The 15,048-nt window shown below is 43.0% G+C and overlaps 1 protein-coding gene across 1 annotated transcript in view; it reads left to right on the plus strand.

The window, feature by feature from the left end:
* The first annotated feature begins 1,887 nt into the window (after window positions 1–1,887).
* The window catches only part of LOC135553086 (chordin-like), a 40,829-nt gene continuing 27,668 nt past the window's right edge, over window positions 1,888–15,048 (plus strand). The window contains exons 1-8 of the mRNA XM_064985179.1: window positions 1,888–2,298; window positions 3,719–3,822; window positions 4,881–5,007; window positions 7,579–7,725; window positions 9,181–9,298; window positions 9,506–9,593; window positions 11,963–12,098; window positions 12,787–12,930. Coding sequence (XP_064841251.1) covers window positions 2,139–2,298; window positions 3,719–3,822; window positions 4,881–5,007; window positions 7,579–7,725; window positions 9,181–9,298; window positions 9,506–9,593; window positions 11,963–12,098; window positions 12,787–12,930 — 1,024 coding nt within the window. The 5' untranslated portion in view covers window positions 1,888–2,138. The remainder of the gene's footprint in view (window positions 2,299–3,718; window positions 3,823–4,880; window positions 5,008–7,578; window positions 7,726–9,180; window positions 9,299–9,505; window positions 9,594–11,962; window positions 12,099–12,786; window positions 12,931–15,048) is intronic.

A 15,048-nucleotide genomic window follows, 5' to 3' on the forward strand; every position in this document is an offset into this window, starting at 1 on the left:
TAGCCTAAGACTAGTGCTGGCACAATTATCATATAATAATGTAAACGACAATTATGGACAATTATTATTATTATGGACAAACATTAATTATGGACAAACATTATTGTCTTAATATATTTATTTTAGGAGAAGGGGATTCAACTTCATATGCAAGTAGATATAGTTTACCCAATTGCAGTTTTTGATTTTTATATGATGGCACGGTTGGGAGGAAAAGCTTTATTTCCAAAAGTTGCAAGCAGTCAAAACCATTTGTTTTTGAGACAGGGGTGTCACAAAGTCTGTGTTGTATGCATTAGGTATGATGTCACATTTTCAAAGATGCATTATGATGCATTAGGCCTAACAACAACAAAAATCAACAAAAATTGCAAAAACCGTTACCCAAAATACCATAATGTCACAGCACTACCTAAGACTTTAGAAAATGTAATTTTGGATATAAGCCTATATGCTTCGAGACATGGTTTTGTTGTTCCTTCCTTTTCATAGTCCTTGTTTATAGCCCTTGTTAGAGCTAGGGTCACTCGGGCAGAATGGGAGACGTGCTGGTTTCTTGTTGAATGGGGTAGGTTATCGCCATTGAGCATATCGTCATGTTTAGCATGTGGATGGATTGGGGAGGGGTTGGAGGCGAGAGCCAGGCGCAGTTTCCGGAGCGCGACAGACAAAGCTACAATCAGTGATAGATATATGGTTCTTCTCTAAACAACTCGCCTGATTCACAGCCTGGCCCCCAAGCCCCCTTAAAGTAGGGATACTTTATTTTGGTTGTTTTATTATTCGTCGGGGTAGTTTGGGACTTTGGGAAAGAAACGCACACAGTGTTCAGTCGGTGATCCTTTAGGCTAAAATAAGCAAATTAATAAGTACATATTTAAATTAGTTTTATGTGCCATTATTGTTAATTATTATTATTATTATCATTACTGTATTATCATCCTATTCTGTCTAATGGTGGTGGTTGTCCTTTATTTTGCACTCACTGAGGGATGATTACTGTCCAACAGACTGACGGATTGGCGAGACCCTTGCTGTGAACTTCCTCAAATAAATCTCCTTGCGCACTTCACTACAGTAATATAAATTTGACCAGCAGAGCGCTAGTGATGCCTCCCTATGGACCAAGACTGAAGCCTCTTGAAAGCATTCTCCAACACATTCTCGCGCCAATGGAACATGGAGTGTGAAGCATATTGCTCAATTTACAACAAACCCAAATAAAATCTTGTATATAATTTTATCTTTGATAACAACAAGATAACGTTTTTATAAACAAAATAGTAAATAATGAGTCAATATTGTCGATGACTTCAGACATTCGTATTCATTGTGAATCCTACACTATCCAAAACAGGATTATATTGAGTTGTAAGTTTATAACGACATAGGAGTCCAATGAACCGTTGGCTTACAAATAGGCCACACAAACGCATGACTGTTCAGGTAGGAACGGTAGGTGAAGCTGAAGTTAATATGGCCAAAAAGAAATACAGAGCTACAGAAAAAAGGCCATTCTGTGATAGAGGACCAACATACATTGAAACACCTCGCATTAACTATTCAAACTATGTTCATTTGTTTCTGCTAAGTCACTTAGGTCTGAACTCCAGACGCAGTTGTATAAATAGAGAACATGCTGCACACAGACACACAGAAACACATTCCTCCCTCGCCTACTGTAGGCTAAAGCCTTGAAGATTCCACTTTCTTTCACTAGGTGTTCTGACACACTTTCCATAGCATTAGGATAGCGGTATAGGCTATAGGTATAGGACGTTCATCTAACCCCAACCACTCCTTTATTTCTCACCCCTCCCTGCCGGTGCCTGCTCCAAGTGTCAGGGAAAGTATAAAGTGGGAAGGGACCCGCACGGACGGGACATACGCTTCTGGGCTGGGTACAGTCATTGCCTCAGAAAACCTCCAAACTCTTTCGTCACTTTCTCTCTCTCACTTTTCTCTCTCGCATAACTTGGGCTACTTTATTTCTGAATAGGAATAACTTCAATACCATCAACGAATAGGCTATCTGGTGACGTGAATGCTAACATATTCATGCTCATTTTGGGAAGGTGTATTACTGGAGTGACAACTTACCTACACGTGAAAGCTTCAAGAACAAAAAAGGAAAAGAGATGCTGCCCCTCTCCAGTATGCAGACTCGCGGAGCGCTGAGTTCCTTGATGTGCGTGATGATTTGCGCGTTGCTGCACTCTGGACTGGCCTCACGGCTGAAGTCTCCCATTCTGCCCATCCAGTCGGAGAGGGAGCCTTTAACATCCAAGGGCATGTCAGGTGAGCCAAGTTTCCTCTTCTACTTCAGTCAAAGTAATTTATTTTCAGGCTGAATTTCTGAATTGAAAGTATTGCCTATAATGACGCCTGCTGCGTTTTGAATTCTGGCAGGGGCAGCTCAGCTCTATAGGCTAGCCAAGTGCTCGTTTGCTAATCTGCCAAATATAAATTTAAATGTATAGCCTGATATGTCTATAGCTTTTTAAGACCGTCATTAAAGTATCATTTTGTATATCAAAGTGTCTGACTGCACAGCATCAAACCTCTTCTCCTCATTATCGTCCCAATCGTTTATTTCTTGCATCTTCCTCGACCTGCCCACTGTTATGGTTACTTCATGAACAAACTTGCAGAAAACATATTAGTCATAACCACTGAGAATGCCATCTGGTTCACGTGCAGGGCTTTAAACTGCTTGTTAGGCCTACTGAGACCATGGGAGTGAGAAGTCAATGCGTTAGTGCAGTGTATTAATTTTAACAACTGCCACTAATAACGTTTATCCAATCATGGAAACTGTAATCAATCGACATTCCATTCCATTACTGCAGTTCTTTAGTGTCCTACTCTGGCTGTGCCAAGCAGTGATTTATATTGCAGTGAGTTGTGCGGGAAAGCTTGGTGATCTGTCTAACTCTAACCCGACTGGATTGTTTAAAGTGTAGTCACTTAATGAAAGAATAATGCGAACCAGGTTGTTAGCAGCTACGGCAACCGCACAATATCAAATCAACAGTAGTGAACTTGGAACCCGGGAGCTTCACCTCCTGGCTGCGGTGGTGAGCCTGAGGGGCTAAGGTGACCGCGGTCTACAGCGACTCTTGAAACGGAGGATGAATACACCCATATGGAGCTCGGCAGGGGAGGGTTGTGGCCAAACACTTGTCCCTGGGGCTATTTATATCCAAGCTTTTTTTTATAATGCAATACTTTTATTAATACCACTTTTCCAATCATTTGAAATACTCGAAACTAAACACGTCAATTCGTTTCCATTACATAGCCCTTGGTAGGCTACCAAAAGCGCATTCCTTATTTCTCTATCCAAATGGCTTGGTGTTTGTTGTGTGAATGGTATTTTTATATTAATTTAAGGGCCCCCTGCACCGTTTAAATGAAACAGGATGCGCCTGTGAGCTCTGGAACACAATAGGTATCCAGTCAATCCACTCAACCAGCGACATGAATTTTCTGTCAAATATCCACAGTCTGGCTGCACAGAATACTCATTTTGTCGTTCTGTCTGACAACATTGTGGGAATATGCAGTTTTTCACTTTACAGTGAACTGCCCAGTATACATCCCATTGTCTAGTGCATCGGCCTGGCTACCACATTACTCACCCGTTTTACATTTAGATGTGGACTGTAGCACCTGCCAGTGTATTGGGTTCTAAATGGGTTCTCTGGTCTGATTGCAGGATGTTCATTCGGAGGAAGATTTTATTCGCTGGAGGACACTTGGCACCCTGACCTCGGGGAGCCGTTTGGGGTCATGCACTGTGTCAAATGTTACTGTGAGACAGTAAGTAACACCCTTCATAACAACAAGCCTAGTAGAGTGCATGTCAATCTTGGATAGTGGATCCATTATGTAGGCCTACGCAGTGGTGTAAAGTACTTAAGAATAAATAATTTAAAGTACTACTTAAGTAGTTTTGGGGGTATCTGTATTTTACTATTTATATTTTTTATAACTTTTACTTTTACTTCATTCCTTAAGAAAATATTGTACTTTTTACTCCATATGTTTTCATGGGGTGGCCGGGTAGCCTAGTTGTTAGTGAGTTGGACTAGTAACCGAAAGGTTGCAAGTTCAAATCCCCGAGCTGACAAGGTACACATCTGTTGTTCCGCCCCTGAATAGGTAGTTAACCCACTGTTCCTAGGCAGTCATTGAAAATAAGAATATGTTTTTAACTGACTAGTTAAATAACAGTAAAAAAAAATAATACCCAAAAAGTACTCATTACTTTTTGAATGCTCAGCTGGACAGGAAAAAGGTCAAAATCTTGCAATTACCAACAGAACATCCCTGGTCTTCCCTACTGGGGGCCTTTAATCTGGTGGACTCATTAAACACACATGCTTCATTTTTAAATGATGTCTAAATGTTGGAGTGTATCCCTGGCTATCTGTGAATTTAAAAAACAAGAAAATGGTACCGTCTGGTTTGCTTAATTTAAGGAATTTGAAATTATTTATACTTTTACTTTTAGCAGTTACATTTACTTTTGATAATTAAGTATATTGTAAACCAAATACTTTTAGACTTTTACTTTAGTAGAATTGTACTGGGTGAATTTTACTTTTACTTGAGTCCTTTTCTATGAAGGTATCTTTACTTTAACTGAAGTATGATAGTTGGGTACTTTTCCACAACTGGGCCTAGTACTATCAATGGACAGTTATAGGACATCAAATAATTAACTCATTAATTATAAACAAATCAATTACCAAAATCATCTCCTTATCTTAGTGCCCCCAAAATGACCCCATTTAACAAATATCATCAGGCCTGTTTGATACAGAGTCGAGGTCAGTGTGGATGAAGAGTTGTTGTTTTCTATCTATTCTTTTCAGCAAAGGGGTCGTAAGGGTAAGGTGTTGGGAAAGGTGAGCTGTAAGAACGTCAAGCGGGACTGTCCTGAGCCTAACTGTGATGCCCCAGTGCTGCTACCTGGACAATGCTGCAAGACCTGCCCCAAAGGTAACCCCTACTAGCCTACTAACTCTCTCTCTCTCTCTCCCTCTCTTTCTCCATCTTTACATACACTATATATATAAAAGTATGTGGACACCCCTTCTAGGTCAGTTAGTTGTATTATGTTGTTCTCTAGAGAGGCTGATATGTGATCAGTAGCAGGTCTGGGCTAGGTTGTCTTGCCTACTCTCAACATTTTCATGAATGTGTGTGTCATGGTGGTGATTTGGGGGAAAACGTGGGAGTGTGTTGTGGTTGTGTCTTTAGGAAAAGTATGAGTGTGTTTGTCGAAATGTTAAAAAGATTTGAGTGTGCTTGTCTAAGTGGTGAAAAATGGTATGTCTATCTGCACGTGTGTGTGTGTGTGTGTGTGTGTGTGTGTGTGTATTCTCTGGTGCACCTGAGGATACAGTATAGTGGAATGCAGGGAGGTGACTGACACTACACAAAATCCTTAGAGCATGCCCTATGGAGGGAGAGAGAGGACTGGGGAAATAAGGCCATGAAAGAGAGATGAAAGAGCCAGAAAGAGAGAAAGAGAGGATATGAGAGGGACAAAGAGAAGTAAAGGAAATAGTCAAGGAGTAAAGTGGATCGTCTTGAAGAAATACGTCTGGACACTTTGATGATGATGTGTATGTGACTAATAGCCTGTCTCTGTCTCGTAGTGTGTGTGTGTATGTTTCTCAGTATGCTTTTCAGTGTGTCTGAGTTCTGTCAGATTGTGTGTTAGTGTGTGAGGCGCTTGTCAGGACCCGGTTACGAACCTGGGTCTCCGGAGTGAGAAACAGTCACTTAACCAACTGAGCCACGAATAGTCAGCAGAACACAGAAGATGAGGCAGACACAGCAGTACTTAAGACGGTGTATTTAATAAAGTAAAAAGGAGAAGTCCTTCAATACAAAAAATGGCAAATCCAAAAGGTGGTAGGAATAGCACAAAAAAGCCTCAAGAGATACTCAAAAACAAAAACAGAATTCCACAAGAGCATCCACCGGAATCGACAAGAATATACAGAACACTAGGGCTGGGTGCTAACATACAAACACAGAGCACAGAACTGAGGGAAACTAAGGGTTTAAATACAATCAGGGGAAACGAGGCACAAGTGCAAATAATAATGGGGAACAAGGGAAAAAACATAAGGTCAAAAAGCACAATGGGGGCATCTAGTGACCAAAACCCGGAACAACCCTGGCCAAATCCTGACAGCGCTGAAATGTGCTCTTGACATCAGGACACATAGTGGTGTGGAAGAGCAGGTCATTGTTGGGATTGAATGTTAGTGTCACTGCCAACCCTCCTCTGCTCCTCGGACTAAGAAACAAACCTTGTTACCGTGGAACCCAGACGAGCCAGCAGTGCTCCAACGAGGGATTGGAGTAGACACCTGGAGAGAAGAAGATGGAGGGATAAATGAGAGACGGAGAGAATTAGGAATGACTGAAAGAACACTTGTCTGACTTTTGGATCAGCATTTTAGAATTATTCCTCTCCTCTCTTTCACTCTGTAACTCTCACTCTTTCACTCTGTAACTCTCACTCTTTCACTCTGTAACTCTCACTCTTTCACTCTGTAGCTATCACTTTTTCACTCTGTAACTCTCACTCTTTCACTCTGTAACTCTCACTCTTTCACTCTGTAACTATCACTCTTTCACTCTGTAACTCTCCTCTCTTTCACTCTTTCCCTCTCCTCTCTTTCATTCTGTAACGCTCACTCTTTCACTCTCACTCTTTCCCTCTGTAACTCTCACTCTGTAACTCTCACTCTTTCACTCTGTAACTCTCCTCTCTTTCACTCTTTCACTCTCCTCTCTTTCACTCTGTAACTCTCAATCTATCACTCTGAAACTCTCACTCTTTCACTCTGTAACTCTCCTCTCTTTCACTCTTTCCCTCTCCTCTCTTTCATTCTGTAACGCTCACTCTCACTCTTTCCCTCTGTAACACTCACTCTGTATCTCTTACTCTTTCACTCTGTAACTCTCCTCTCTTTCACTCTTTCACTCTCCTCTCTTTCACTCTGTAACTCTCAATCGATCACTCTGAAACTCTCACTCTTTCACTCACTCTTTCACTCTCACTCTTTCACTCTGTAACTCTCCTCTCTTTCACTCTTTCACTCTCCTCTCTTTCAATCTGTAACTCTCACTCTTTCACTCACTCTTTCACTCTCACTCTTTCACTCTTTCACTCTCCTCTCTCACTCTTTCACTCTCCTCTCTTTCACTCTGTAACTCTCACTCTTTTACTCACTCTTTCACTCTTTCACTCTCCTCTCTTTGACTCTTTCACTCTCCTCTCTTTCACTCTGTAACTCTCACTGTTTCACTCACTCTTTCACTCTCACTCTTTCGCTCTGTAACTCTCCTCTCTTTCACTCTTCCACTCTCTCTTTCACTCTGTAACTCTCTCTCTTTCACTCTGTAACTCTCACTCTTTCTAGCTGTTTCACTCATTCAACATTTTCTGTTATTCTCTTTACTTCATGTTAAAGTAATGCCAACCTGTAGGTGTTGTTTAAATATCCCCCCGCCTCACACATTGTGTCCCTGGGTGTTGTGCTTGTCCAGGCGATGTGGACAGGAAGCAAGTGGAGGCAATATTTGATGGCTTCGAGTACTTCCAGGAGAAGGAGAAAGAGGATGACCTGCACAAGACCTACAATGACCGCTCATACCTCAGCTCTGAGGACATTTCCCCTGGGGAGAGCCGTACTGGTGAGCATGCACACTCACCCGCACGACCCAACGCATACAAACACCAATATTGTACATTCATGCATGGACTTACATCATTGACATTTAGCCATTTAGCAGAGAGAAGTGCCTTGCTCAATGGCACATCGATAGATTTGGTCACCTTGTCGGCTCAGGAATTCAAACCTTTCGGTTACTGGTCTATTGCTTTAGGCTACCTGCAATGGAAATACACACACACATATTATACATGCAGTACATGGATATACAGTACATTGATATACAGCACATGGATATACAGTACATGGATATACAGTACATGGATATACAGTACATGGATATACAGCACATGGATATACAGTACATGGATATACAGCACATGGATATACAGTACATGGATATACAGTACATGGATATACAGTACATGGATATACAGTACATGGATATACAGCACATGGATATACAGCACATGGATATACAGTACATTGATATACAGCACATGGATATACAGTACATGGATATACAGCACATGGATATACAGTACATTGATATACAGCACATGGATATACAGCACATGGATATACAGTACATTGATATACAGCACATGGATATACAGTACATGGATATACAGCACATGGATATACAGTACATGGATATACAGCACATGGATATACAGCACATGGATATACAGTACATTGATATACAGCACATGGATATACAGTACATTGATATACAGCACATGGATATACAGTACATGGATATACAGCACATGGATATACAGTACATTGATATACAGCACATGGATATACAGCACATGGATATACAGTACATTGATATACAGTACATGGATATACAGTACATGGATATACAGTACATGGATATACAGTACATTGATATACAGTACATTGATATACAGTACATGGATATACAGTACATGGATATACAGTACATGGATATACAGTACATTGATATACAGTACATTGATATACAGTACATGGATATACAGCACATGGATATACAGATATACAGTACATGGATATACAGTACATTGATATACAGGATATACAGATATACATGGATATAGTACATTGATATACATACATGGATATACAGTACATGGATATACAGTACATGGATATACAGTACATGGATATACAGTACATTGATATACAGTACATGGATATACAGCACATGGATATACAGTACATTGATATACAGTACATGGATATACAGCACATGGATATACAGCACATGGATATACTGTTCCTAGGCAGTCATTGAAAATAAGAATTTGTTCTTAACTGACTTGCCTAGTTAAATAAAGTTAGAATAAAAAAATAACAAATATAAAGAACACATATACTCTCACTGCCCTCGTAACAAGAAAATCGTTCCTCCATTCAGTCTTTCTGATTTACATCTTTACTTTACTATGTGTGTGTGTGTGTGTGTGTGTGTGTGTGTGTGTGTGTCCAGACTTTGTAGCAGTGTTGACGGGAGTGACAGACTCCTGGTTACCCAGCTCCAGTGGTGTGGCCCGGGCACGCTTCTCTCTCACTAGAACCAGCCTGACCTTCTCCATCACCTACCAGAGGTAACACACACACACACACACACACACACACACACACACACACACACACACACACACACACACACACACACACACACACACACACACAGACAGACAAAAAAATAAACGATAAGCGTGTAATATTCATTAGTAATAACTAGTCTCTAAAATTGTATCTTTCCCTCTCCCCCTCTCTCCTGTCCTCACTCTCCCTCTCTCATCTCCTAGGATCGGGAGACCAAGCAGGGTTGTCTTCCTTGATTCTGATGGAAACACTGCGCTTGAGTACAAGACCCCTAAGGGAGACTCAGACATGGTAAGAGACTGGAACTCTCTCTGTTCCAAGGTAGACATTTCCGCTATTTATGTTTTTGTTGTGTGTGTGTGTGTGTGTGTGTGTGTGTGTGTGTGTGTGTGTGTGTGTGTGTGTGTGTGTGTGTGTGTGTGTGTGTGTGTGTGTGTGTGTGTGTGTGTGTGCGTGAGTGAATGTGAGAAAGACAGGGAGAGAAAGTGTTTGTCTGTGAATGTGTGTGAGTGTGGGTCTCAGCGTGCAAGTGTGTGTATTTGTGTGTAGAGAGAAAGATTAAGTAGCTCCACGATAAACACTCTCTCTCTCTGTGACTCTCCAGTCAAACTCTCACTGGCCTGACATAATTCACCCTGCAATAATAAACACACACGCACACACTCACAGCATTGTCAAAGCGTTGTCTTATCGTTCTCAGAACATTGCTTGGGTAATCAGGTCTTAATTACTGTAAATAATGCATGGGGCCATTCTCACAAACAACTTTCACACAGAAAAAAACACTCATGATTGTGCTCACTTACACACTCACACACACATGCATGGCCAACTTACAAACATTTAGCTCAGTGCAATAGCCAGTCGATTTTATTGGGTCAAATGAAATGGTGTAACTGTTGGACTGAGAGGGACAAGGAACTACCATAGTCACCTAACTTTACACAGAGTAAACACAGGTACTGCCACAGTCACCTAACTTTACTTAGAGAAAACACAGGAACTACCACAGTCACCTAACTTTACACAGAGTAAACACAGGAACTGCCCCAGTCACCTAACTTTACACATAGTAAACACAGGAACTGCCACAGTCACCTAACTTTACATAGAGAAAACACAGGAACTACCACAGTCACCTAACTTTACACAGAGTAAACACAGGAACTACCACAGTCACCTAACTTTACATAGAGTAAACACAGGAACTGCCACAGTCACCTAACTTTACACAGAGTAAACACAGGAACTGCCACAGTCACCTAACTTTACACAGAGTAAACACAGGAACTGCCACAGTCACCTAACTTTACACAGAGTAAACACAGAAACGTGAAAAGTGCGTGACATCACCCGTGTGAAGGAGACGGAGCACATTTATAATTATAAGAGGAGATTATCCTGGACTGTGAGTTATGAGGTGTGTGTCCGTCAACACATTTCTTCCCCCTCTAGGGCAAATGTTTTTTTTCCGGAGGGTTCGTTGTTTGTGGCCTGGGAATGAGATAGAGTCCAGAGTCTCAACGGGCTGATCTTTTCCACAGATGGAACTGTGTGTGTGTGTGTGTGTGTGTGTGTGTGTGTGTGTGTGTGTGTGTGTGTGTGTGTGTGTGTGTGTGTGTGTGTGTGTGTGTGTGTGTGTGTGTGTGTGTGTGTGTGTGTGTGTGTGTGTGTGTTGAAGGGAAATAAAAAAGCACATGCAGGCTGTTTTGAGTCAGTTGTAAACTGTAACTATGGCAGAGCACCACACACACACTCAAACCCCAGCCTTGGATAAGAACACCACACACACTCAAACCCCAGCCTTGGATAAGAACACCACACACACTCAAACCCCAGCCTTGGATAAGAACATCACACACTCACACCCCAGCCTTGGATAAGAACACCACACACACTCAAACCCCAGCCTTGGATAAGAACACCACACACACTCAAACCCCAGCCTTGGATAAGAACACCACACACACTCAAACCCCAGCCTTGGATAAGAACACCACACACTCACACCCCAGCCTTGGATAAGAACACCACACACACTCAAACCCCAGCCTTGGATAAGAACACCACACACACTCAAACCCCAGCCTTGGATAAGAACACCACACACTCACACCCCAGCCTTGGATAAGAACATCACACACTCACACCCCAGCCTTGGATAAGAACACCACACACTCACACCCCAGCCTTGGATAAGAACATCACACACTCACACCCCAGCCTTGGATAAGAACATCACACACACTCAAACCCCAGCCTTGGATAAGAACACCACACACTCACACCCCAGCCTTGGATAAGAACACCACACACACTCAAACCCCAGCCTTGGATAAGAACATCACACACTCACACCCCAGCCTTGGATAAGAACATCACACACTCACACCCCAGCCTTGGATAAGAACACCACACACACTCAAACCCCAGCCTTGGATAAGAACATCACACACTCACACCCCAGCCTTGGATAAGAACATCACACACTCACACCCCAGCCTTGGATAAGAACACCACACACACTCACACCCCAGCCTTGGATAAGAACACCACACACTCACACCCCAGCCTTGGATAAGAACACCACACACACTCAAACCCCAGCCTTGGCTAAGACCATGTGACTGTGGTCACCTGTGTGTGTATATGTGTTTCAGATCTGTGGAGTGTGGAAGAATCTTCCCCAATCCCACGTGCGACAGCTACAGGCAGAACAACTTCGGGTTACTATGACAACAGCCACCGGTAGACGGGAGGTGATCGAAGGAAAGATCATCAAACACAGAGCACTCAAACCCCAGCAGGTGAGTGCATGTGAACACCACACACACTCAAACTCTATTTGTGAGTGCATGAGAGTGTGTTTGTGTGTGTGTGGTAAGGGGGCTCACATTTGTGAGTGCATGAAAGTGTGTTTGTGTGTGTGTGTGTGTGTGTGTGTGGGGGGGGGGGCTCTATTTGTGAGTGCATGAAAGTGTGTTTGTGTGTGTGTGTGTGTGTGTGTCAAACCCCAGCCTTGGGGAACACCACACACACTCAAACCTCATTTGTGAGTGCATGAAAGTGCGTTTTGTGTGTGTGTGTGTGTGGGGGGGGCACTATTTGGATGCATGAACACCACACTCACACCCCAGCCTTGGATAAGAACACACTGCATGAAAGTGTGTTTGGATGTGAACATGTGGGGGGGCTCTATTTGTGAGTGCATGAAAGTGTATTTGTGTATCTGTTTAAATGTGGGTAGAAGTAGTCTCAATATTTCCATGAGGTAGGATTTATGTGAATATATGTACAAGTAACTGCCAAAATAAACTAACCCACTTGAGTAAAGGAGGGATACAAAGTACAATACATTTGTGTACATTTCAACAAGGACAAACGTTCAGTAACCGACTGCAGTGAAAAGAAGGTGGTGTGTGTGTATATACATGTGTATATACATTATGTGTGTTTATAATGTGAGTGTGATATCTGTGTGACCCCGCAGAGACGTTCAGCTCCACTCTGACTTCAGAAGAGGAGCATTCTGGGATGGGAGGCATCGCCATGCTGACTCTGAGTGACACAGAGAATAACCTTCACTTTGTTCTCATACTGCAGGGACTGATACAACATAGAGAGAGAGGTGAGAGAGGGAGAGAGGGAGAGAGAGAAGGAGAGAGAGGGAGGGAGGACTGATATAACATAGTGAGAGAGGGAGAGAGAAGGAGAGAGAAGGAGAGAGAGGGAGGGATGACTGATACAACATAGAGAGAGAGGTGAGAGAGGGAGGGATGGAAGGAGGGAGGACTTATACACCACAGAGAGGTGAGAGAGGGGGAGGGAGGACTGATACAACACAGACAGAGAAGTAAGAGAGGGAGGGAGAGGGGAGGGAGGACTGATACAACAGAGAGAGAGAGGGAGAGGGGGACAGAGGAGATACAACATAGATAGGGAGGAAGAGAGGGAGGTGTAGGGGAGCAACTCATCACTTGACATTTTTAGGGCGTCAGGTAGCCTAGTGGTTAGAGCATTAGGCCAGTAACCAAAAGGTTGCTTGATCAAATCCCTGAGTTGACAAGGTTAAAATCTGTCGTTCTGCTCCTGAACAAGGTAGTTAACCCACTGTTCCCCAGTAGGCTAACATTGTAAATAAGATTTTGTTCTTAACTGACTTGTTAATTATATATATTTTTATCCTCCTTTCAGTTTAATGGTGCTTCTGCTATATTGCCTCTATCCTGTTCCTTTGCTGGGAGTAACTTAGTGGCTAAGATAAGAGGCTAGAGGTTGTTCAGGGACTTCTGACTTCAGAAGACCTGGGAGAGATTGTTTTGGGACTGGGGTTCGACCATGCTGAATTTAGTGGCCAGAGAATAACTAGACTTTGTTTCATACTGGGGTCTAGGGAGTAATTTAGGGGCAATGAGACTAGAGGTTGTTTTGGGACTGGGGAGTAGGGAGTCATTTAGGGGCTAAAAGAAGAGACTAGAGGCTGTTTTGGGACTGGGGACTAGGGCGTAATTTAGGGGCTAAGAGATGAGATTAGAGGCTGTTTTGGGACTTGTGACCAAGGAGTAATTTAGGGGCTACGAGACGAGACTAGAGGTTGTTTTGGGACTGGGGACTAGGGCGTAATTTAGGGGCTAAGAGATGAGATTAGAGGCTGTTTTGGGACTTGGTGACCAAGGAGTAATTTAGGGGCTAAGAGAAGAGACTAGAGGCTGTTTTGGGACTGAGCTCTAGGGAATAATTTAGGGGCTACGAGACGAGACTAGAGGCTGTTTTGGGACTGGGGAGTCGGGAGTCATTTAGGGTCTAAGAGAAGAGTCTAGAGGTTGTTTTGGGACTGGGGACTAGGGAGTAACTTAAGGGGCTAAGAGAAGAGTCTAGAGGCTGTTTTGGGACTGGGGACTAGGGAGTGGTTAGAGAAGAGCTAGAGGTTGTTTTGGGACCAGTAACTTAAGGGGCTAAGAAAGAGTAGAGGCTGTTTTTGGGATGGGGAATCATTTAGGGTCTAAGACAAGAGACTAAAGGCTGTTTTGGGACTGGGGACTAGGGAGTAACTTAAGGGGCTAAGAGAAGAGACTAGAGGTTGTTTTGGGACTGGGGACTAGGGAGTAATTTAAGGGGATAAGAGAAGAGACTAGAGGTTGTTTTGGGACTGGGGATTAGGGAGCAACTTAAGGGGCTAAGAGAAGAGACTAGAGGCTGTTTTGGGACTGGGGAGTCGGGAGTCATTTAGGGTCTAAGAGAAGAGACTAGAGACTGTTTTGGGACTGGGGACTAGGGAGTAACTTAAGGGGCTAAGAGAAGAGACTAGAGGTTGTTTTGGGACTGGGGACTAGGGAGTAATTTAAGGGGATAAGAGAAGAGACTAGAGGTTGTTTTGGGACTGGGGATTAGGGAGCAACTTAAGGGGCTAAGAGAAGAGACTAGAGGTTGTTTTGGGACTGGGGACTAGGGAGTAACTTAAGGGGCTAAGAGAAGAGTCTAGAGGCTGTTTTGGGACTGGGGACTAGGGAGTAACTTAAGGGGCTAAGAGAAGAGACTAGAGGTTGTTTTGGGACTGGGGACTAGGGAGTAACTTAAGGGGCTAAGAGAAGAGACTAGAGGCTGTTTTGGGACTGGGGAGTCGGGAGTCATTTAGGGTCTAAGAGAAGAGACTAGAGGTTGTTTTGGGACTGGGGATTAGGGAGCAACTTAAGGGGCTAAGAGAAGAGACTAGAGGTTGTTTTGGGACTGGGGACTAGGGAGTAAT

This window comes from Oncorhynchus masou, chromosome 13, assembly GCF_036934945.1.
Source record: "Oncorhynchus masou masou isolate Uvic2021 chromosome 13, UVic_Omas_1.1, whole genome shotgun sequence".
NCBI lineage: Eukaryota > Metazoa > Chordata > Actinopteri > Salmoniformes > Salmonidae > Oncorhynchus > Oncorhynchus masou.